General features: G+C 34.4%; 4 protein-coding genes and 1 long non-coding RNA gene across 6 annotated transcripts; 4 read left to right on the forward strand and 1 right to left on the reverse strand.

Moving 5' to 3' along the window:
- The first annotated feature begins 2281 nt into the window (after positions 1-2281).
- Positions 2282-4201, forward strand: LOC108218160 (uncharacterized). Its single transcript, XR_010290996.1, has 3 exons — positions 2282-2695; positions 3078-3304; positions 3868-4201. It is a non-coding gene; the product is annotated as an uncharacterized LOC108218160 (long non-coding RNA).
- A 1004-nt stretch (positions 4202-5205) lies between these two features.
- On the forward strand, positions 5206-6115 carry LOC108218222 (disease resistance protein Pik-1-like). The gene is made up of 3 exons (XM_017391134.2): positions 5206-5445; positions 5557-5671; positions 5809-6115. Exons 1-3 carry the CDS (start codon positions 5437-5439, stop codon positions 6063-6065), a joined length of 381 nt encoding a protein of 126 aa, XP_017246623.1. The 5' UTR covers positions 5206-5436; the 3' UTR covers positions 6066-6115.
- A 1362-nt stretch (positions 6116-7477) lies between these two features.
- Positions 7478-8219, forward strand: LOC108216885 (disease resistance protein Pik-1-like). Its single transcript, XM_017389743.2, has 2 exons — positions 7478-7655; positions 7757-8219. Exons 1-2 carry the CDS (start codon positions 7647-7649, stop codon positions 8117-8119), a joined length of 372 nt encoding a protein of 123 aa, XP_017245232.1. The 5' UTR covers positions 7478-7646; the 3' UTR covers positions 8120-8219.
- A 137-nt stretch (positions 8220-8356) lies between these two features.
- Positions 8357-10214, reverse strand: LOC108216884 (probable glycosyltransferase At5g03795). The gene is made up of 4 exons (XM_017389742.2): positions 9904-10214; positions 9549-9796; positions 9114-9462; positions 8357-9028 (listed from the first exon to the last, which is right to left on the reverse strand). Exons 1-4 carry the CDS (start codon positions 10135-10137, stop codon positions 8366-8368), a joined length of 1494 nt encoding a protein of 497 aa, XP_017245231.1. The 5' UTR covers positions 10138-10214; the 3' UTR covers positions 8357-8365.
- A 1573-nt stretch (positions 10215-11787) lies between these two features.
- LOC108219029 (uncharacterized) lies at positions 11788-20422 on the forward strand. Of its 2 annotated transcripts, none has more exons than XM_017392263.2 (15): positions 11788-12294; positions 12710-14547; positions 14801-15097; positions 15204-15275; positions 15438-15518; positions 15654-15691; positions 15790-15877; positions 15957-16088; positions 16867-17064; positions 17146-17225; positions 17321-17393; positions 17476-17577; positions 18144-18249; positions 18788-18875; positions 19904-20422. In XM_017392263.2, exons 1-15 carry the CDS (start codon positions 11934-11936, stop codon positions 20088-20090), a joined length of 3741 nt encoding a protein of 1246 aa, XP_017247752.1. In that variant the 5' UTR covers positions 11788-11933; the 3' UTR covers positions 20091-20422. The 2 variants fall into 2 exon arrangements, with proteins under 2 accessions (XP_017247752.1, XP_017247753.1); XM_017392264.2 differs by having other exon boundaries at positions 16873-17064; positions 19904-20240.
- Positions 20423-25578: the final 5156 nt, after the last annotated feature.

A 25578-nucleotide genomic window follows, 5' to 3' on the forward strand; every position in this document is an offset into this window, starting at 1 on the left:
GTGCTGAGAATTATTTGTGTTCTGTAATATGCTACGGGAGTTAATTGTGTTCTGTAATATGCTACAGAACTTGTGTTTTGTACTGTATGTTTTATGTACATAACTATACTCTAACAAAAATAAATTTTCAATGTTGATTAATATTTTTATGTTCTGTAAATTTATAGAAAAAAATATGCTTTGTTCACAATTGCGTTCTGTATATTATTATATTTTGAATAAATTAGGATCAATAAATTCAACTATTTATTTAATAAATTATGTTCTGTAAACAAAATATAATATGTGTCCTGTATCTTCAAAGTTTTCTTAAATACAGAACATATTTTTTAAAATCACGTAGTTAAAATTATTTAAAATACAGAACATAAATTTTTCAAAAATGAAAAATAGAAATAAATGTGTACCACTTTTGTAAAAAAAAATTGAAGAATAAGAAAATATAAAAAAAAACAAATACAATGTCCTGTATTTTCTAATACTGTATTTTTTCTCACACTTTATGTATTTTATCTACATATAATATTTTTATTTTTTTATTTTTAGCATGCTAGGTATTTTTTGTGTAAATATTTTTAGAATTTTGATGTATTTTTAATATAGGTAGCATAATTCACACCCAAAAACTAAAAATATGTACGATAAAAAATATGATATTAAAAAAAAATATTAATAATATGAAATACAAAAGCAAGATAAAAAATTATGTGTCTAAATTTTATACATGTGCTAGGTGTCTCAGCATTACATGTGCAGTTACAGGCGTCCAAAGCACTACATTTGCAGTTACTGGCTTCCAGGATGCACATGCAGATATATTCTATGGCTCAGATTCAAAGTTACTAAGTTACTCGGATAAAAGAGTTACTCATTGAACTATACCCTATATATATATATATATATATATATATATATATATATATATATATATATATATATATATATATATATATATATATATATATATATATATATATATATATACTACTGGTGTTACAAGTTGAAACGAATGATAGCACTTAATTCTCTTGTGCATCATTTATAAGTGAACATACAAATAGCTAGTATTTATAATTACAGAGAACGGAGTTGGGAGTGATTTACATAAACATGAGGTGTCAGATCTCAAAAAATGCCTGAATGATGGCCCCATGCTGGTGCCTTGAATTAAGAGATAGCAAACACTGCAACAACTCCTCCAAATCCTTAGCCTTAAACATCTTCTTCTCCCTTATCATCTCCATCATTGAATTCTTGAAATCCTCCTGCGGATTTTGTGAATCCTTCATCACCATCAAACTCTCCTCATTCACTGCACAACTCGTCGTCAAAGCTCTGCACACTGATGCGAACTTCCTAGTTGGAGATTCATCATAAACATTGGCAACCATTTTCTTCCATGTGTTATTTTCGTTAACACCAGGAATATGGCCAAAATCACAAGACGAGTCAATATTCTCGGATGATGAAATGAAGCTCTTGTTTCCGTCACTACTAAACCAACCGTTGTCGCCAGAAGAAATGCTGCCTGCAGCTTTTGATATCGTTGTTTTATCTTCGCTCTGCTTCTGACATATATTTGTCCTTGCAAAACCGTCGTCAGAATCATCATGGACAATGATCAGTGTTAAAGCTGCTACGAATCGGGGTGGGCTCGGCTCTACTTGACTCGTTAAACGAGCCGAATTCGGGTAATGGTTCCGGCTCGTTTAATTAATCAGTGCAAAGATTTCTCAGACACCATTTATATAAACCCTAATAAGACGTTTATCATTTGCATAATGTCATATCGTGAATATACCCCCTTGCCACAATTTTGACTTCCATCTTTTTGAATTTTTTTTTAATGTTCCTCGGGTTGGGGTGACCAGAAGTCGTTAAGTTCAAGTGCCTGTAATATTACAAAACCCGATTTCTCTATGTTGAAGGGGGAAATATGCCTGAACACGTCTATCTACCGTCTATCTAAGTCTTTTATTCAGCTATATATTTAACACGTCTGAACTATTTGTGTGGCGGTTCGCATGTTCTAGTGACAGCAGTACACGGAACACATGGAAATGAGGTGAATAGTGTTTAACTTGCATTAATATTGCAGGAAACATTTGTGTCACGTACATACAGTCCATCTTGGAAAAAGAAAAGAGTCGCAGTACATCGTAATATGGACCCGAAAGTGGGTTTGTCACGGGGTTGATTATTCTCAAGCGTCGTGACAAACCTAGATCTCTCATCTCTCTACATATTTTTTATAGTCTAGAATATCTTGACTGTGACACTACACTCTTAACACATTTTTTTCATTTAAGTTATAAGTTGTTTGAAATATAATTCTTGAGCGGAGGCAAAGGCCAAACCAAAACTCATCTTGTGTTGATACATTATACATATAATGAAGGCAGTAGATGATTATTATGTACAAGTGGTTGCAGATACATGTAAAAACTCATCAGCCGCGAGCTTAGTTGTGGAGGGAGAATCATCATCATCATCTGTTTCACGCTCCTTCGATCATAACAGAATCAAATGTAATTCTTGGAAAACAAGATATAAGTTCTGGGCGCCCCTCACTATCATTCTCCTTCTAGCTCTCTGCTCCATGTTCACCGGCTCCGTCACCCTCCACTGGTCCACCGCTGCCGCAGCACTCCCCGACGACCTCGACTATCCTCTTCACTCCGACCTAGACATCCTCGTAATTACTTTGCAACTTCCGAATTTATTATTTACTTTTTTAACATATTATTAGTGTACTTGATCATGGTACGGTGCCAAAAACGAACGAGACTAACGTAAGACAAATTTTAATGCTAGCTTGTTGCAAGGTAATTAGTAGGCACTTAATTAGGGCATCACAATCTGGACAAGCATCATAGCGCTAAGCGCACCATCTATATATACTTGCAGCAGCATTCAAGCTTATATAGAAATTAGAATACACTACACTAGTATTCAAGTGACATATAAAAAGAGGAGACAATTGTTTGTTTCTTTAAAATAAGATTTATATTGTATGTTCTATGATTAGTGGAGCAAGTCGTGTAGTGAGTAATATTCAAGTGTGCGATCAAGTGCAGGAAGTGGAAGAGAGAGTAAAAATGGTGCGGCGTATGTGGAATGTGTATACACATAGCAACACAATTAAGTTGCCTAGATTCTGGCAACGGGCGTTTCAAGCTGCGTATGAGGATTTGACTAGTCATGTTTCTTCACTCCGAAACAATGCACTGCTGGAGATTGCTCAGATGTCCATGTTTTCTCTTCAATCTCTTCCTCAACCTGCTTTACCACTGGAAACTCAGAGGTATCCCCTCATTTTTTTAGTTATCGATCGGGAGATTATTGTTGCTATATATATAGTCTGATTATATGATGTTACCGTATAATCTATTTCACTCTTCCCCATTCCATTCCTCAGATTATAATCAGATTATTATTACAGTGGTACATGAACATGGAACGAGAAGAAAATGAAATAAAAAAAAATTACTGAAGAAAAATGTATGAAATAATACTCAGAATCAAATATGAGTGAATCTAAATATTAGCGTTTCATACAGCATGTCCATAACAATCTTATCATTCTGCGGTTGTCGTATTTATTATTTTTGTTGTATTTATTTCATCGAACTTGTCCCTCGGATCTTTTTGGTGATCAATTGCAGGGAACAGACTATCAACTGTCTGGTTTGGACAGTTTGTGTTCCTCGGAAACATATTTCTATACTGGAGCTGAAATGATGATATGATGAATACAAATACTGTATCGTATAAATCCCTGTTGAATTCCTTGTGCAGATTGTTATAGCACATTAATGTGTGATTAAAAAAAATCTGATTCAGTATTGGACTTTCTCTTATGAGCAGAAGAAAAGAAACAGTAGCAAGCAAGTTGCAGAAGCCAAGACGGCGACTACTACACGTTGGAGAATAGTACTATGTATCAGACGTTTCTCATCATTTTGCGTTCTGTTTTGATGCACTTGTGAAGATCAGTACTTGTTCCTGCTCAGCTTTTCCAAGATGGTAATCTGCAGCGCTTGCACACAGAGCAACTAATTACTTAAATCTACTCCAACGCATTATAATTTTTAGATGTTAGTGCCAGCCTTGTACTAGTATTCGTCTATATATCCTCGTCATTCTACCCTCGGCGGATCTAGAAATCTCGTGAGACGCGTATCATTCCTAGAATTTTAAACATTTCCTCACCATTATAAGGTTACAAAATTATACAATACTCTCGTTAACTACAAAATTTGACATGGAAATATTAAAAATGGACAATACAATACTTAAAAATAATCCTATCCAGCAATCCAAAATAGACGAGATACATAATTAATAAACCTGTAATTAATCAAATATAATTTATAAAATAACATCCATATCTTGTTTGAACAATATACCCTCGTTAATTAATTTGTACAAACGCAAGGAGATGTTAGATATATATATATAGAACTCAGATAATTACAAATTTATAGAAATATAAATATATAATAGTCATATATACGATAAAAATAAATGAGTTGGGCTAATACGACATAATGATGATTGGGCTGGATAAATTTTATAGGTTATCTTACCTTCTAAAATAGGTTAGATTTGATCGGCCTAAAAATACTAAAACGCGTTTCTGACCCAATTTATTGGATTTTTTTTTTTTTTTTTTTTGAAATATTATTGGATTTTTTTTCTAATCCAATTGTCATTGGTTGAAATACGGTGAGGGTATATCCATAAAATCTGCGGTAGAGCTGATTAATTAAGTAATACGTGTTGACCCAGTAGTGAGACGAAAGGGGAGAAAGGTATTTGCAGAGTAAAATGAAGTCAAGTTGACTCCATAATACTAAAGCGATTACCTACTTGAACTTTGTTGCTACTGCCCAGACAATACCAGTATATATATACGTACGTGCTTCCAGGAGGTTACTAAGATTGAAAAGTCTAACCAAGTTCGTTACACTGGCTCATGTACATGTCTTATTGTAATAAATATTTAAGCATACAGCAGTGGCGTACATTCCACTGCAATTTCATGTCTTGTTTCAACCTGTAACTTTCCTAACATTTTTTAAAATTAACGATTTGATTATTAAGTAATTTAAAATGCAGGAGGTTAACTATTTTATTTTGATTCTGACCTTATTACATGCATGCATACGTAAATACATTACATATTGAACCCCCGTGTAGTGGTAATCTATCTCCTCCTCTGCTTATCTACTAGTATTATTTATTTAAGATTTAATATGGATTACTCATCATTCACGCTCCTATAAATTCAACCCCAATACGGTTTAAAATTTTCACTCAAGACTCATCATTAAGTTGTAGAAACCACTTACAAGTCAAGAGTATCCGAGAGCCAAGATTTTCGGTGACTTCTTTCTTCGATACTTGAAGTAATCAAACAGTTCCTCCTCGAAAATGACAAAGGTGATTACCTTGTGATTTGATTATTCTAAGCCATCCATGATAATAAAAATAATAAGCCTGTCAGCTTACATGGAACATTTTGTAACTTTAATTTGTTTACGGTGATCGCAGCAAAAGGTGGTGATCAGGGTGACAACCGTGAACGCTCCCAATGGCTGCTGTTTCGTTTTCCGGAAAGGGGATGATTCTCGCACTAAAGCCCTGCAGATTGCAGCGACTACTTGCGGTATATATATCTATTCATCTTGCCATGTATACTATATCTCAAGCTGTCGTATCGATTATTCTAAATCTTAGTTTACAAGGATAGTATGTATCATCATATTTTGTTAAAAGAATCTGATGATGTCCTAATTAATACAGGGGTAGAGTCGGCAGCATTGTCGGGGGATGACAAAGATCAAATAGTGGTGACTGGAGAAGGAATAGATACAGTGGAACTTGCCAAGCTGCTGAGGAAGAAGATAGGAGGAGCTGATGTAGTGAGTGTGGGAGCAGCCAAAGCAGAAGATAAAAAGGATCAAGCCAAAGTTGTGCCCATAGTTTATGGTTCCCAACCTTATTATTATTATAATTACGCGCCTTATAATTCTTCATACCCTCTTGTATATCACAACTAGTCACAGATTGTTCTTGCCGAATACCGAATAATATATTTCTTTTTATAGAATTTCTTTTGATATATATATATATATATATATATATATATTTATTTATTTATATCCTTTCTACAATTTTCAAGTTTTCCGATTTTGAAATCTTTTTTTATTGACAACTCTAGTTAATACAATGTGAAATAAATTTAAGCATCCATCGATCAGAGCAATTTTTTTAGAAATATTCTTCAATTCTCTTTGATAGTAGACACGGTCTGACATGATGATATGTGTTGTACTCTTCTTTTCATTTTAATAATCTAATTCGTTAAATTAATATGTCCAATAATATTTGTTCTTTTCTCTGTTCAATACAATTATATACGATCCAACCTATATATATCGAGACTGAGTGGACTATATGTCAAATATGTAAGTTTTGAATATGATTAACAACATAATTGTTTCGAACGTTCGTCAATATATAATAGTATTTTTTAAAATATTTTATATTAATTGATATAATTTAAATTTATTTAATTTGATTGTAGATTTAGTTGTAATCAATTAATTTGATTAAAATTTTCAATTTATTTATTAATCAAATAGCATATAATTTCTATGCAATACTATACTACGAAGTGAAGCTGACTTATGACTAACCTTTCAGTCTGAGAAGTAAACCTATGTTTCCGGACTGGGTTCATTTTTTCTATTAATATTCTGAAACCAACGAATACAACTTGCAGCTGAGTTTCGATTCTTGACACATAATCTTAAATATATTTATTAATTATCTGCTATCTTGAAATAGTTCTGAAAATAAATTATATAAATAAAATTTTAATATGAAAGATAAATATCAGAAATAATAATATCTACTATATTAACTCGCCTAATTAAATGTGTAAAAAATAAAATATTGTATGAAAAAAAGAGAGAGCACGACTAGTTATTAGATGTCATTATAATTGTTCCACGTACAGTTGAGATAACTATATTAATATTTAGCTCAAGAAGAAACGGAAGAAAGTCTTAAAAATTTGTAATTTACTCTGTTGAATATGGATCATCTTGAGACAAGAAAACAAACTAAAAATATTGACCATTTGGGCAACTAGTCAAACCTGCGTAAAAAATGGGATAGTGATTAGCAAGACAAACGCAGACCGTTGGTACTATAATACTGTCTAATAGTCCATACCCCCTTCCTGTAAACGTAGGCTGCTTTCATATTATTTTTGTAGAAAGAAATATTTAATTTAAGTGGTGCTCGGCATATGCTTCTCGGAGAGGATACTTAAGTTGTTTCTTATTTTGTTTGACAAGTCCAAGTAGAGTTTGTTACACTTACCAAAAGTTTAATTTCAAAGAGCGTGTTTGCGTTGACGTGACGACCATAAGGTCTGGGACAAAGTTTATTAAATTCTGATCAAACATTCGCATTCATCAGACGTTTCCTATAAATACTACAACTTCATTCAATCATTAATCTCACTCATTCAATCTCTCACACACAATTACAGTAAGTCAGTAACAAGTAGTACACAAAACAGAGCCAACTGCTTCCTTTTCTGCTCCGATATTCCAACCAAAATCAACAACATGACACTGGTACGTATCACACACATATATATTGTTTTGATTTTACTAGGGTTGTGTTGTTTCAAATATGGAGTATTTATTTGTGTGTTTGAAATATTGTTTGATTGCAGCAAAAGGTGGTGATCAGGGTGTCCATGGTGGACCAAAAGAAGTCTCGCACCAAGGCCATGAAGATCGCAGCGACTGCTTTCGGGGTGCAGTCCGTCGCATTGAGCGGGGACGCAAAAGATCAAATAGAGGTCACCGGGGAAGGAATAGACACCGTAGAGCTCGCCAAATTACTGAGGAAGAAGATAGGAAGCGGAGATTTGATCAGCGTCGGACCAGCCAAGGCCGAAGACAAGAAGGATGAGAAAAAAGACGAGGCCAGTGTGGTTCCGTTGGTGTGGGGATCGCAGCCTTATTATTATAATTCCTATCCTGTGGTTTATGCTCATGATCACTATGACTCCCCTTCCTGCACTCTCATGTGATTCACCATCCAATTCACTGCTTGCTCCTTTGCTAAGCAATAAAACTATACATAATTTTTGTAATCTTTCTTTCTTGTTAATAATTATTTTCGTTTGTTTATGTTTTTGTTGCAATTACACTAGTGGTAGTATATCATCCACTTGTCTCACCTAACATTTTAAGTTTAATCCAAATTTGAATTATAGAAAAAAAGGGAAAGAATGAGGTCCAAGCGCGTATATTTCGGACCCATGATCATTTTCTGATCAACCCTGAATTTGAACATTCAACCTTCGCAGCCAAATGGAATGAACAATCATATGAAAAAAATCAAATCTTCTTGGGCTTGGATTCACCACAAAATGCCTCTGGACTTGCTTCACTCTCCTATGCATTCTCAAATACTGACTCTGAGATATACTCATCAGTATCTTTTTTATATTCCCAATGTCCTTGACTTCCACTTGAACTGAGAATTTTTTCCAGTCAAGAACATCACTCAATGGGGGAATATATCCATCCGAGATCAGTACAGGAATGCACTCCGAATATATGGCCTCCACGACTCGGGGACTGGCGACTTCATATCCGCTTGGGCACAAGCAATATCTACTAGTTTTCAGCATTGTTTCATACGACACTCCTTCTGGGAGACTGTCGTAGACCTGGACGTCATGGTCTTTATCTTTCCATTGCTCTAAAAGAAGGTACCTTATGTGTCCGTGTAAGCGGCCAGCAAAGAAAGCAAGAATCGGACGCTTTGAAGGAGAGGGACCGCCGAGAAGGCCGGTGATTTCACCACTCCTCAGATGGATCTCTGGCAGTGATACGTCTTTTTTTGGATTAAATCCTTCTGAAATGTTCGCATTACATAGAACCCTGATGGAACTATTGAACAAGTTAGGCACGTAGGAAGTTGTGTGAGGCCCCTGCAAAATGTACAATCCATCACAATTAAATTATCAATCTACTAATGTCGAAAGAGTAAAATGTGTGTGTTTTTCTCATATTTACCCAGTCATGGCAGGAAAGCATGAAATGATCAGCGCCAAGACTTCGATTCCAGAAAGGATGATTCTGAGAAATTATGTTTATGTAATCGGCAACCGTGTTTCCCACGGCATGGTATTCCTTGGCTCCTGGAATGTATAGGTACTGAACCATCATAACCACGCTAAATGGCAAGAAATATACAAGCGCCTCCTCCGGATCCTCTGTTACGAACAACCTTCCCTTTTCAATTTCGTGTATCAACCTTCCCTCGGTAGAATATATGCTTTTGCACGGCCCGTTGTGGAACATTGGCCGCTCCCCTTCTTTGTATACATATATCTTAAATACTTTTTCCATTTCCCAGTAGCTCCTAATTATACAAATCACATTCAGGTACATAATCAGGATCTTCAAGTATAAATATGAACATTCAAGTGCATGAAATATTTTATGTACCTATGAAATGCATGAGCATTTCTGTAGATGGGGCCTTGAGGTACATAATCAGGATCTTCAAGTATAGATGTTGAGTCTCTATTTCGTGCTGCCTCTTTTATGGCTTCCCGGGCTTGCACTAAACGGGCTTCCACCATCTCTAGCTTGCTATATTTCCTTATAATCTTTGTTTTGATTATGGAATCATTACTTTCATTAAGAGACAGGGTATCTGCATGCAAAATCTCTGCCCTTGTATTTTGATCATCCTGAGAAAAGTTATCACTTTGAGTTAGTAGTTGGCAAAAGGGAAGGATGTCACATATTGACATGTATTCAGCAATAAGATAAAATGGAAGCACGTTATTTAGCTTACAGTAGGAGAGTAAACTGGAGTGGGTGCCTCGAGTTGTTTGGGGAAAGAGAAATCTTCAACCTCTCCAAGTAAATTTAAAGGCTGTTGGTCAGAAACGGTGAGACTTAAAACCGAAGATTTTTTCTCCAGAGTTAACGGAGAGGAGAAAGACAGTGTAGAAACAATCACTGTTATGAAAAGCAAGGGCAGCAGAACAAGTATTGTGGCGAACCGATCCCAAAGAAATGACCACATATTTGTGTAATCTAGGTATATATACTGCACGCAATTATCTTTCTATCTCCACATTTGCTTACAATGAAAGCTGGAGAAAAGAGAAGGTGTTGTGCTAGTGTCTGAAAAGACTGATATAGGAATGTCTGGATCCATTACTTGGTGACTAATTATACCTTGCGAATAGCACAAGCCAAAAAGCTACTAGTAGTTACCACTGGATCCGCCAAAAAGGAAAAGGACAGAATTTTACTAAATCCTGAATCTCTTCTCAAATATTATTCTCTGCCAGATTATCTCTAGATAAGAACGCATTCACGTCAACTATACGGGGGGAAATGGATTTTATGTAAATGAGACGAGTCTAAAGGACAAGAATATAGATAGGATCGTATACATCTCTGAAATATAACCTCTATCGCAATGTTCAAGACAGCAATTTCGACAGATTAAGTTAAACATTCAGGCAGCAACGAATTCAGCATCAGCGTTTCAAGAGCTATTATCGTCGGGGTGTTATTACCATATAAAGATCCCCGTTTTTTATGGACGTGGATCACTTGAAAGTTGAAACTCATCAACTGTGACCATAACCTTGCTCGCTTTCAGCAATTCAGCCTCTCTGCCAGGTGACCTCAAAAGATAAAACTTAAAAACCAAAAGCAGACATTAAAAGGAAAAATAATATGTTGGCGAATAATCCATTTTCTTAACTAATAATCCATAAATAAAATACTCCATTTTCTGTTCAATAACTAATATAATAAAAATAATTATGATATTCAAACGACGTACCTTCTATTAATTTTAGAAAAAACTCATTCTTAACATTTTGTTCACAAATTAATAAATAAATAGAAATGATACTTTAAGAAGAGGTCATTTCTAATAATAAAAGTAAATTTTTAAAAAATAAAAGACAAATTCTAATATCATATCGGATACGTTCTCTAATGAAAATATTAATAAAATATATAATTTTATAAATTATGTTCTCTTTTCTTTTTACTTTTATCATCCTATCCTCGTGTAAAATATCATGAATATTAAAAACCATAATATTGATTAAGACATTGCAGTACAATACCTTCATTTTAATTTTTTTTGGATATCTCAATTTTTTTTAATCTTAATTAGCAATCGTTTTAGCCTTATTATGAATTTGAAAAAAATACTAGTAAAATAGTAAAAAGGACTAAATTTAAAAATATACTCCCTCTGTCCCTCTAATTTTTTTATTTTCACACTGCTCGACACGTATTTTAAGACGCTTATAAAACATAGTTCTATAACTTATTTTTTAAATTTTTTTTATAAAAATTTAAATATCAAAACTTTATTCAGAAGAAAAAAAGTTCAAAATAATTTATGGAATTACATTTTACGGAGTATTAGAATGCGTGCCGAGGACCGCCGCAGTGGACGGAGGGAGCAGTATTTAGAGGACTTATTTTAATCGGTTTTTCTAGTGTGTGCCCATGGGCACATGCTAAGCACCAACTCTCATGAAAATGGTTTAATTTGATTGGTGGAACTGGTGTGAATGCAGGGGGCATCAACATTTAATATTTATCCATCAAATCACTATTATTGTGTGGCGGCACCCCATAGAAAATTCGTATTTTAATTAGTACGAGAAAAGAAAAATTGATGGTAATACAAGTGATGAGCAATTCAAACAGCCATAGGTTGTGCAAATTCCCGCACAAAAAACACAATCCGTCCAGTAAAATCACAAGCAGACACACACACCCACAACCCTAAATTATACCAATCCAGCATCAATTGGATCCCCATACAGCAGCAATTGCAGTGAAATGAACTGTAACAGCGAAACCGAAGAAGAAACAATCGCCGTCAACAAAAAGCGAGCACGCCGCGTGAGCTTCGCGGAGAACACATCGGTCCACATCTTCGACCGTGACGAGGAGACCGAGAGTCCTACAGATCCCCTTGCTATTTCAACTGATGTCAATCCCACTGAATTAGGCCTTTTTAATGACGAGTTAGGGTTTCGCCGCAACTCAATTGACCCCAAGGATATTCTTCGAAATGATGATGAGGAAGAAGAAGAAGATGATGATGACGATGATGATATGGATGCACGTCCTTCGTTTTTTCGACCCATGGAGTCTCCTTCGTCGGGAAGTGGCTTTGGTTCTGCTACCTCAAATGATGGTAATTATCCCTACTCTTGCTTGTTTGTACTATTCTCTGCTTCGTGACTATATGTAATGTTAATTATTGTGGTGCTAATATCTATGGAAAGGGTGACTAATTCATTTATAGCATACCACTGATTCAGCTATTTATCTGTCTTCTTTTGCTTCCAGAAGATAATAAGATTAGTTAGGTGAGGTCAAAACTTCATGTTGTTACATTATGTTTGGAGGTTAGTTTAATGGGTGTTGCTAGGGCTATAATGACTATATGTATCTGAATGTAGTTAGATTAGTATGAATTAGGTTTAACTGTTACTTATGCATTGTTTGCACAGTGACTTTGTATTTCAGTGTATATCCTGATCACTTGATTTTTTTTTTTTGCTATGGTGTGTACTGTTTGTGTTTTAATGTTGGGTTTATTCTAGCAGAAGACAATTTTTTTGGTCCTGTATCGGCCAGCTTCATTAGACCTGGACGGCTGTCAGACTCTGCGACCTATGATGATAATCATGAAGTTACTATGGATTCGACCGCTTTTTCTATGAATTTTCGTAGCCTTGCCAAGTCTGATTCGGGAGGGGACTTACTGACTTCAACAGGGGTTCATCTTACCTTTGACGAGAAAACACCAACCCAGGACTGTATCCCCAGTAATGAAGGCAGTACTATGGTGCTGACTGTAGCTAAAAGACCAAACCCACAGTCTTCTCCACCTACTGCAAAATTGAGAAGGAACAGTGATTCAAATGATATGAGCCTTGTTGGAGAAATTTCTCGTCAATATGACTACGGCGGACTCTCTCCTGGATTAGATAAGCTCTTGGCACAGACCAGCAAGGATTTGCATGCTTCTGATGAAACTGGCTATATAGAATCGTTGAAGAACATCAAAAGTGGGATTTCACTGACTAAGGAGCATGGGCTCGCTCATAGTATTGTAGATGGTGATGAAGAATACAAAGAAATGGTGAGAAGTTCTACTTCTCATGGTGGAATTAGTCCCACTGAAGTTGTTTCTATTGAGCAAAACATCTCCGCCACTGGTTGTGGCACCCTATCTAGTCTGGAAACCAAACATCATGAATTGGGTGGGTCTACACTGCAGGTATGGAACTCCCCATTGATCAGTTCTATCAATTCTCTTTCCCCTAAGCAAAGGCAGATAGTTGACGATAGTCTTAATCTTTCTAAATCTCCATGGCACATGACTCCTAGCCTGAAACAAGCTAGTTATTTTGTGGGCAGTGATGACAGAATGCATAAAAATAGTGCATCTTCCATTCAGAAAAGCATTTCTAAACTTGAATTACTTCAAGCTTCTCCTTTTTCTGTTGCAGTAAGTGCAAAAATTAGTAGTTCAAATTTTAGACCCTTACATTACCTTCCTAGGACTCCATTAGGGAGTGCGTTGAAGAGCAAATCAACCTATGTCAAAGATGCAGATGGTGATCGGACTGAAAGTTTTATTCAGGAAAAAGGAGATCGAAAGCAGGATAAGAAGATTGAGACTCCGAAGGACATCAGATGTATTGTGCCTGCTAAAGGTCTTAGAAGTGCGCTAAAAAGTGGCAGATCTCCATATAATGTTTCTGCTGCAAACCCATATGCAGATCAGCAGAAGAAAGAATCAGGCTTAGTGACTTTGCTACCTCAGTCTTTTTGCCCTCCTGAACAAAGTGAGCAGCATGTCTTGTCATCAGATGATCCCAGTGAAGTGAAGTTGGTTACAGGTGGAACTGATGCCTCAATAATTGGGGTTACTCTTGAGTGCATGGAAGGTAAGAGAGTAATTGGTACACCACACAATTCAACATCTCCTGTGTGCAGAAAAATAGACGGGATGTCATCTACTTTGCCAAACTATCTGGGAACACAATCCCAGGAAAAATCTGACCTAAGAGGAGATGGTGCCAGTGCATGTTTTTTGGCTGCAACTGTAGATAATAAGGAACCTTTGTCACATCATGGTAGGGTGGAATCTAGCTCACCTATTGTCCATAACAATCATTGCAGAGGCTCGCCTGTAGCTGAAAACCTAAATGATGGGGACATCTATCATGCTGAAAATAATCAAGGTAATTGTGGGACCATTAAGAAATCTCCCATCCCCTTGGAACATCGAGTGTCCCACATCTTCCAATATAAAACACCTAATGGAGACTCTGAAACTGAAAGAGAACAAATCAATGCAAGGAATGATCTGGTTGATGAAGGGGAGCATGTTTCATTTTCACAAAAAAGTGCAAATGACCCATCCATCAGAAAGGTCTGTACTGTGAACCTCCCTTTAATTGTGGTTTTAGTTGCTTGAATTCACTTAAATACTACCTACTTGAAAATCGTTAGGAGGCCAGCCTTAAAATTTTTATTTTTTTTCCCGTGGGTGTGTGTGGGTGGGGGGGGGGGGGGGGGGGGGGATGCACTGTACTTGTAAATTGTAATCTTTTCCATGAATCAAGATGCTGCTTTTATGAATATATTTAGTTTTTTTTTTATGATTTACTTTATCTGGCTTTCAGAATCTGGGAACATTGTTTGCTCAAAGTCCTGGAAACGAAGAAAAAAATGTGATACACAGTGACAGTATTTATCCCATCTCAATATTAGGAAGACAATCTCCCAGTTCCAATCAAGTGACTACTGTAGTTGGAAGCTATACACGTAAAAGAAGTAACGAAGAGATAACACCTCAGGATGAAAGCACAAAGGCTAAGAAGAGTCCGAAACTCTGTATAGGTGGTTGTGATCCTGACGTTTCAAAATGCAGTGTCAGCCCAGGGTCTACAGGTGGCAATGTTCTTAAGCATTGGGTTGATGTATGTACCTTTACCATACATGAGTGCTTCATATTGCGGCAAGAATATTTTTACTCACTGTTGCAGCCTCCATTCACTTCTATGATGTAATTAATTTTAATTGCAGATTCAGTCGAAAATTTCAGAAATTACAAAGAATTTGCTTTCTCTGCCTGCTGATGAGCTCAGTTTACAATCGGTAAATCTTATTTATACTTTTGATGATTAATTTATGCTTGAAAAAGATTTTTAGATCAAAAGTAAAGCTCTATATCTGCTTTTAGAGCATATTAGCATTCTCTTTATGTCCTACATAAAAGTTCATAGCCCTTATTTCATGGATCCTCTTCATGCAATGTAGATTGATGTGCTGGAAGATATTGTAGTTGGCCTTCTGAGGAAACAAAAATATCAAATGCTTCGTGCTGACATGCAGTCTCAGGTTTGCATGAAGTCACATCGTAATTCACACGTGCTTCTTGCAAGATTCATCATAGGCTGGATATTACATTTCTAAACTTTTGGCTGCTTTTGTATTACCTGAATACTTAAACTTAGTATATTTGTTGTTCTACAGAAAACAAATCACCCTTTGAGCAATCATCATCACATAAGGTAAAGCTCATGTGTTCTTACAATGGACATAGATGATTTAAGTCTGCAAAATATCTTGTTTTAAATCAAATATACATATTGCTTCACTGCTGGTACAGAGTTGTTGAAGCTAAATCGCATTTACATAAGCTCATTGAAGAGAAGGCAAAATTGCAGCTGAAGCGTGTGAAGCGGGATATATCGCTGGTACATATTTATATGTAATCAGTTTAGGATAACAGCTATTATATGGTACACTCATATACTAATTCTCTTCCATTTTCAGAAAAAGGCTCAAATTATGAGGTCTGGAGTTCAGGAGTGTCAAATGTTGAGGTCAGATCATTCAGTACTTCATCCACAGAAAGCTTTAAATGTACAAGCTGATATCCATCCCCAACGTTTCAGTGACAGACAGGTACATGAATATAATACATAAAGGATTGTTGATATGATAATGGCAACTACACCGTGCTTCATCTTTGAGTTTGAAGTCTAACTTAATTTGTGACTTTTCTTCTATTCTTCCATCCCGCATAAAACATATTTTTGGAGATGTTCAGGAAAGGTTACACAGTTAAACAAGTTCTAGCGTAGGTTGCCGAAACTAGATATAATAAAAAAACTTCCATTAAGTTCAAAAAATATAAATAAGTAGTGTCACAATTAATTATGAGGAATAGACCACATTAGAAATATATGGCTTTCATACATACAAGTAAAAAAGAAAAATCAACTGGTAAGTTTCCAAAATTCAGCAAGTATAAAGTTAAAAAGCCTAATAACTAATTGTTTAAAATACAATGTTTTGAATTTCGTGTTGCGAGACGGATGGAGGGAGAATTGTGTTGTTTCGCATTATACTTGACTTGCAGCTTTTTTTTTATATATAGTATAATTTGTTGAATTCGTATATACAGTGAAACAAACAACTGATGTGCTTTTTAGAGTTAAACTATTATCTGTTTTGATAAAAAGTAGCTCAACACCACAGCAGGATTAGACTTTGTATTATGGGGGACCGTCAAGCACATCCGGCGCTAGAGCTAGTTTTTGTTTCAGTATCGTTGTCTTGCTTTTTATTGAATTTAAATGTAAGTGTTTGAATTTGTCATGATCAAATATGATGACCAATTTTACATGTTAATGACTTAAAAGTTAATGGTTTAATTCTTAAAAGTTAATGATCTTAATAGCTTCAGTCTTCCCAAGACAAGGTTACTGCCTTGGAGGAGGTTTTGGAAGATTTAGAGAGAAGTGTTACGAAGTTAACAGAATCATTCCTTGTGCGCTGTAAGATAAAAGAAAAACTGGATTCTGCAGAAACTGTTGTGTTGGTCAATGACTATTTGACAAAGAGAGCCTGTTGCCGGTTTTCACGCTTAGATATGCAGGTCTGTGATTATGTAATTTAATGGGGGAAATGCAATTAACTTCACTTATGATTTAAAAAGACATCCTCTTTGTCATTTTAGTTGTGGGATATTGTCCATTTGGAGAACAGGAACGGGCATAGCAATATTTTACTGAACTACCTCGGTTTCATCACGCAGAGGTGACTTTTTGAAAGGTTTATTTGTTTTTATATATAACCAGTCTTGTTTTGATCTGAATTTCAGCGGTAATACATTTTTCCCTGGTGATTCTCAGGGTAAATGTTGTGTTTCGCCCAGTTTCAATCGTTTCTGTTTCCTATGAACTTCACAATATGAACATAATCAAGGTGATAAAAGTCATATTGCTACATAACTGTTTGATGAATATTTTGGTTCTAGTACTTCATGCTATGTTTTCTTGTTTTGTAGAATTTACCAGGCGTGGATGCTCGCACTGCATTTGCATATGTCTTTGATGCTGAGCCCACAAGGAAGTATGTAAGTTCTAGAAGTGTGGCAGAGGAAACACAAGTAAGTTCACAAAAAGTTTTGTATTCCTTTATTTCCTGGACATCGTTGCTTATCTCCCCTAAAACTTGCTAGCTTAAGAGTATCTGGCTGCAATTTCCTGAACTGCTTTACTTGAGACTTGAGAGTCTCTATTTTTCTGCCATCCCTTCTAAACGGTTGAATATAGAACTTTAATATCCGACATTGTGTCTTCTCCAGCAAACAGATTACTAGCAGTTGATAGTAATATGCCAAAACCAGAGTAGAAGTCATGAATTAGAGAATTTCATTATAGGATCAGCTGTGCATGACTTGATGATTTGCTTTACCATCCTTTCCTTATGTAACACTGATTTAATACTTTAGACTTGAATGCATGGGACGCTAATTTACTTTTGCAGTTCCAAGTGTCCAAATGTCATCATTACAACCTAAAATTGTAAAGACATAGTGAAGATTGAAGTACAACACCAAGAGAATAAGTAATCAATTAATTTCTATTGACATCTTGTGTAGGATCTGAAAGAGTATATAGCTTGAACCATTATTGGATTTTTTCCACTTATTTAGCTGCTGTTTTGGTGCAGATAAGCAGCTTACTTCTAGGTAGTATGCTAGATGTGGTAGAGGAGGTACAGTTAGCTCGGTTAGAACTTCGTAATCTCATTCAGTGTACCTTCTGCTCTGAGTCAGGTAACTTCTGTACTTCTCCACTTGAAAGTTTATTTACACAGGCGTGCTCTAAATTTTGTGACACCCAGTCAGTCAACCTACAAGAAAGGATGCCTTTCGTTTGTTTCTTGCTTAGTCAACCTACGACAAAGGATGCCTTTCCTTTCCCTTCTTACCCATGTTCTTTTAAATCTCGTTTTTTGTCTTAAATAAGGAGACCTTTTTGTAAAAAAAAAAACTGCAGTAGTTAGTTTTTACTGGCTGGCACTGCCAATTAAAGTGCGAGACTCACTTATGGCCAAATGCTTAGTTAAAGTTACTTTGTCCTTCGCTAGACTTTAACGCTAAATATGAGAAACTTTGTTTTGAGATGAACTGGTTGGTTGATGGAGCATAGGAGTATGCATCGGTTGAAATATTGTAGTTATTAATTGTCCCTCCACTGTGCTAATGTGGGAGGCTGAATCTCTCGTGAATCAAAGCATAATAATCCTTCATATCTATTCTAATATTAGCTGTGTTTACATGCAATTGTAATTAACTTCCATTTTGTGTGCAGTTGAACAGCTTGATTTGCAGCTTTATTTCCTTAATCTTAAAAGTGGTAAAAGAGCAACCTTTACTTTCGACTTGTCCTGTTTAAAAAGGTAGGTAAAGCGCCTTACTTTCGAATATTGATTGTTTCTACTTTCCGCTGTTAAAATGATTATTTACCTTATGCCTATCAGATGTTCCCTCAAGATATCAGTGATTGCCTTACGTTATGGGTCTCGTGTTTTTGAGCATGTTCCTCAAGTGTGTCATATATCTATCAGCCTATTTATTCACTGCAATTAGTTATCTCTTTATATGTGCGTATGTGCCCCTTATCTTCTTGTTTCTGACTCTGGAGTTACTTTATGAGTTGGGAATGTGGTGTTAAAGTGTTTATATTTTATACCCATTTAGGGCACTCGACATGGTATGGACAGTTTGGGCCAAAAACATGCAAAATTTTAAAAATATAGCCAAGCCAACACTTGGACATGTTTCTGTGTTCGACTCTTAGTCTGGTTAACATATCTGTAATAGCTTCACAGATTATAAAGGAACTTCTAGTATCTGTAGAGTGTGGGCTATACAATGCTCAGCTAAAAGGCTTTCATATGATAAAGTCTAAGACTCCAAAATTAGTATCAGTCAAAATATAGTTTCTTGTGCTACAGTGAGTGCATTAATGCAGGACTCCTTAGTCTTCTTTGTATTACAGACATAAATATCTATCCTGAGTTTTTTTATTACCTACTACCGTCTAATATGTGGTGGGTCTGGGGAAAAACTGATTTTTTTGAGTTGAGGATCAGGGATCGATTGGTTTTTAAAGTAAACATTAGCCTATCTTTATATGTTTGTCAACATTGTGCAGTTGATGTCACCTCAACCTGATTCTGTGATCGACCGTCTTACTAACAGGAAACATGTTTGGTTTCCTCAGATTGAATAGGATGTTTGAGCAATATCAAACTATCAGATGTTATAGTACCTTTGGAGAGTTGGACAGTGGGCCGGATGTTCTAATTTTACTTTTGTTGCCTGATCTTCAATTTCTATATTATGTGTACCTCGCTCTGTTGCACTCAGTGTTGAAATGTTAAATAACATTTAATCATATAATGGTAACATTTTTCTTAAACAGGGGGGTCTATCCTTCAGAAATCATTCCCTCAATAATGAAAGCTCCAGCTGATGAGCAACAGAAGTTCTGTTCAAAGCAAATTTTAAGTGAAGTCAGAGCTGCTGTTCAGAGTCTTAGAGTTGGATATCTTAGGATTATACGAGCATGTAGGTGCATTTCCCAGGCCATCGAAGCGTCAAATAGTTAAAAGGATACAGCTCGGAGGATCACAAACCAGGAACTGACTTTTTTGGATAACGAAAACTGAAACCAACTTGTTTCTTCAATTTTTACGTGGAAGTATTCGATTGACGAATAGGAATTCGGCCACCTCAATTTTATCTGCATTGAGTTTGAATTCATATGTTTCTCTTTGCTGGTCAATCTATTTGACCTTGTCTTTTGCCAGGTATGTCATTTAAATTTCCTGGGCTTTCATGAGGTGTGATATATGTTGTAAAGTTGGCACAAATATTTGTGATAACAATGAGACCCGGATACATTGAAACTGCAATATGCATTCTGGAAGTCTTGTTATCATGTTTTGTTCTGTTATTCAATATGTTATATATATGGGTTCTGGTCGTTGACAACCAGTTGTCAGGGACAGTCTCTAACATACACTTCCAGGGGCGTCAGATCTATATTTCAAGGATCTAGATTAAATTTTTTCTTTTTTACGTATCTGTTATAATTTTCCATGGATAAAAACTTTTCCTTTCCGCGGAAATTTCCCACCGGAACATTAAATAATGTAGTTACTCATGTCACTAGTAGTTGCTATTGGTTAATATTGCACGGAAGGAGATTGATTGCTTGAGCCACTTCACTGATCACTATCAGGTGCTTAAGAAAAGATAATTTAAAAAAATCAAAATATCGGGCAGAAGTGGAAAACGTGAAATAATATGTAAAATTAAAACAAATCATTGAGCCAAACATAGTATACACGAAACTGATGTCAGCACCAAAATTAAACAAATCATTGCATATCATTTCTCATAGATGTTATGGTATCGGTTGAACATCACATGATGATGCACCCGAGTGGTGGTTAATTAACTAATTATTCAGTAAACTCGGCCCCTTATCTTAAAACACACAGATTAGGGATGGCAATCGGGTCGGATCGGGTCGGGTTTCACGAAATCCATATCCAATCCGTTATATTTCGGGTCGGATCGGGTTCGGGTTCGGATATTAAAATGTAAAATCCAAATCCAATCCGTCGGGTTTTTTCGGGTTTCGGATCGGATTCGGGTTTCAACCAGATATCTTAAAAAAAATTAAAAATAAAAAATTATAAACCTGTCTAAACTATGATAATTAAGTATTTTTTTTCAAAATTAGGATTATTCGATGGGATTCTATTTGTTTAAATTAGAATAATATAAACTTAAACCACATTAATTTTCATTATTACCAATATACGATATATATATACAATATATTATTAATGAAGTATTTGTCTTAAATAGAATCCCTTATTGCTTTAACTTAATCTATTGATATTGAGATTATTATATTACATTCATCAAAAAAATTAAATAACATATGTTATATATATAAATATAAATACACATACACACACATTCATATTAATTAAATTATTTATAATATATATATATATATATATAATATTCGGGTTTTTTTCCCGGATTTCGGGTTCGGATCGGGTTCAGATAGGATCTCGGGTTTCGGATCGGGTTTCGGATCGGTAGAGGTCATATCCATATCCAAATCCAAAAAAATTCGGGTACAAAAATCAAATCCATATCCAAATCCAAATCCAAAAAATCGGGTTCGGTATATCCAAAAAATCGGGTTTCGGATCGGGTATCCGTCGGATCGGATTATTTTGCCATCCCTAACACAGATTATCCTCGTATAAACGGGTACGTTGAATTTTGCTTGTATTGTTTTATTCCAGAGGAGTCTTTCAATAATCAATATTGGATGTATATATTAAATCACTTATATATTTAAAACAAAATTTACATAACATATATGCAAATTGAAACTTATTACTCGGCAAAACAAAAAAAATTTGGAGCCTGCATGGAATGTGTTTGATATCTTCTTCAGGAAAATATAATTATTGCATAAAAAAAGTAGTTATTAGCAGCCAATAAAAGTGTTTGTGGCATTGACAGGACATGTGCAGTTTCTCTTTCTCAACAACTGAAAGTTGGGATATTTATTTTGAGAAGCCTTTTAATAATACTCCCGCAATTATGGTGATTATAATATCTAAAAACATGTAGTATTAGTAATTCTAATATCAACATGCAGGCTGGGAAAGCAAGCACTGTTTCCCCAACTTGGTCTTAAGTATCTATCTACACTGGATATTTATCATACTAATACTATTACACGAACACTACTCCTAAATATCTGCCAGCAATTTGGTCTATGAATTGATGTCCCTAACAATTAGCCATCCATCAATCAATATACTTATATAAAGGAGAAGCGAGGGGCGTATAGGTGGCGCTTCTCACATCGCTCCGTTCTATTTTTCTAATTTTCTGGAATTTTTGGATGGAAAATATTAAAAATTAGAATTACCTTTTTTAGTTTCGGTTTCAGAATCTGATTTTATTTCAGATTATTTATGAAATATAGTAGCTTGAAAATTTTAATCTGATTTTGTTTCTATATAAAGGAGAAGCGATATAACTACCTTTTTAAATTTCGGATATATTATAAGCAAGTTTCGGATATATTGAAAGATTTTCTGGAATTTTTGGATGAAAAATATCAAAAATTAGAATTACCTTTTTTTGTTTCGATTTCAGAATCTGATTTTATTTCAGATTATTTATGAAATATAGTAGCTTGAAAATTTTAATCTGATTTTGTTTCTATATAAAAGGGAAACGATATAACTACCTTTTTTAATTTTGGATATATTAGAAGCAAATTTTGGATATATTGGAAGCAAGTTTCAAAATCTGATTTTGTTTCAAATTATTTATGGAATATAACAGTTTGAAAGTTTTAATCTGATTTTGTTTCTGATTATTTAATTATGGGAAAGAGTAGCACACAAGTCACTCCGCATGCACCTATAAATACCCCTATAGGTTGTAGAGTTTTGGATCATCTAAACACCATCTACTCTCTCTCTCAATACCACAACCCTACATCTCTCTGGTGATAGGCGCTTCTCACATCGCTCCGTTCTATTTTTCTAATTTTCTGGAATTTTTGGATGGAAAATATTAAAAATTAGAATTACCTTTTTTAGTTTCGGTTTCAGAATCTGATTTTATTTCAGATTATTTATGAAATATAGTAGCTTGAAAATTTTAATCTGATTTTGTTTCTATATAAAGGAGAAGCGATATAACTACCTTTTTAAATTTCGGATATATTAGAAGCAAGTTTCGGATATATTGGAAGATTTTCTGGAATTTTTGGATGAAAAATATCAAAAATTAGAATTACCTTTTTTCGTTTCGATTTCAGAATCTGATTTTATTTCAGATTATTTATGAAATATAGTAGCTTGAAAATTTTAATCTGATTTTGTTTCTATATAAAAGGGAAACGATATAACTACCTTTTTTAATTTTGGATATATTAGAAGCAAATTTTGGATATATTGGAAGCAAGTTTCAAAATCTGATTTTGTTTCAAATTATTTATGGAATATAACAGTTTGAAAGTTTTAATCTGATTTTGTTTCTGATTATTTAATTATGGGAAAGAGTAGCACACAAGTCACTCCGCACCTATAAATACCCCTATAGGTTGTAGAGTTTTGGATCATCTAAACACCATCTACTCTCTCTCTCAATACCACAACCCTACATCTCTCTGGTGATAGTTCTCTTGCTCGATTTCTAGCTCGGTGATGTTGTTCTTCTGCAACGATAAGTGAAGGTTGTTTATACGGTATTAAAAAATAAAGGTTGTTGCAAGCAAAGGTATAGACCGCTATGTGAGAGTCGACAAATCTAAACACGGGAGAAGAATATAGCCTTGACTTGATATTGATGGATGATATCAATAAATTAACTATTAGTAATGTATGTTTGTTGGTTATTATTTTATAATATTTGTTTTGTTAATCGGACATGTTTGTTGTTAATTTTCATATGATTTACTTTGTATACAAAAAAATATTATTCATGCATTATCTGTTTACTCCGTTCAAACAACTTTTAAGTCAAAGTTGTTTATACAATATTAAAAAATAAAGGTTGTTACACGCTATTTCATGGATTTAAGTTAGATGTTTTTGTGCACAATCAATCCAAAAACTTGGAGGAAGGTGACAATGTAAGAACATGATTACTTTTCAAAAAAAAAATAGCACAAATAAAATTAAGATTCGTCGTGTTTTAAATTGTTAATTACGTGTAGAAATTTATTTTCATTTTTTCACCATGAATTATAATCCAATTTCGCAATTTTATATATTAGTATTGGTATTACATCAAGATTTTTATAATATAAAATTTATTTTATTCTACAAATATTAAATCATGAATATACTCTTTATAAATAGCCACAAAATTATTATACTCTACGAATATTAATATTTAATCATTGATATAATTTTAATAGGCCGCCGCAACGCGCGGTTTATCAACTAGTTTCAGGTACTACGCAACCTCGGGACTAGGGACACTTCGTTATCCTTCTTGCCCAAATTTTAACATCACTTTATGATATTTTTTCTTCTCCTGCTAACTTGTTTCTAAATATCGTTCTACTCAAACTATCTGCTGAGGTTCACATGTGGACTACAAAACATGCTGCAATAGATAAGTCAAATTATTCTTAAATGAGCATTTGCATGTTTTAGATTATCTTATAAATTTTATCTTTAATTATTAAAACTGTATTCATCTTTTCTCGTGAGGTAGGCATGGTTTAAAAAAGTGTGAAAAAATAAAAGAGATGAATCTTATACATTCACATCAATCATATTAATTAAATAAAAAATTATTCTATATTATTAAAAATATATACTTCTAAATATGTGTCTTTTGATTTTTTAGCACGGTGTGTAAAGTGTTTTGATTTTAGAATTAAAAAAACTATTTTCTAATTTTTTTTGAATAAATACTACATCAATACTTTCATCAAAAAAATATATTTGAAAATAATATTTTTAGTTATATGATTAAAAAATCTTTTTTTTTTGAAGATTGATTAAGATATCTTAAAATGTGTGATAAAATATTAAAAACAAATATTCAAAAGTTGAGGGAGTATAATATGAAAGCTTTAAATTTTAGATTTAATCTGAAGTACCAACCCCGCTCTATCACAAAATTATTTTTCCTACACAAAAATAAGAAGTGAGCTGGATAGTAAATGCGCAGGAGGATATTAACGAAAAGGCGAAACAAAAGGCTAAATAAAAGGCATATGTCGTGACACGTAGGCGAAAAGGGTTTGGTCGGCGATTGAATACTCTCTACTCTCTAGCTAGCGCCTAGCAGTAGTATTTTGTTTCTCATGCCTCTCGCTATCATTAATCTCCACTTATTCAACATTATCCACCCATTTGCTTCCACACACACCAAATTCATATTTACGCATTTTGCTATTGGTAATATCATCATTATTATTTAACATACTCTCCGTCCTCTTTTTTTTATTTTCTCAATAAATTTGTATTTTATTAATTATTTTAGGTAATTGTTTTTTAAAAAATAATTTTCAAATTTACTTTAATA

This window comes from Daucus carota, chromosome 4 (genome assembly GCF_001625215.2).
Source record: "Daucus carota subsp. sativus chromosome 4, DH1 v3.0, whole genome shotgun sequence".
Lineage (NCBI taxonomy): Eukaryota > Viridiplantae > Streptophyta > Magnoliopsida > Apiales > Apiaceae > Daucus > Daucus carota.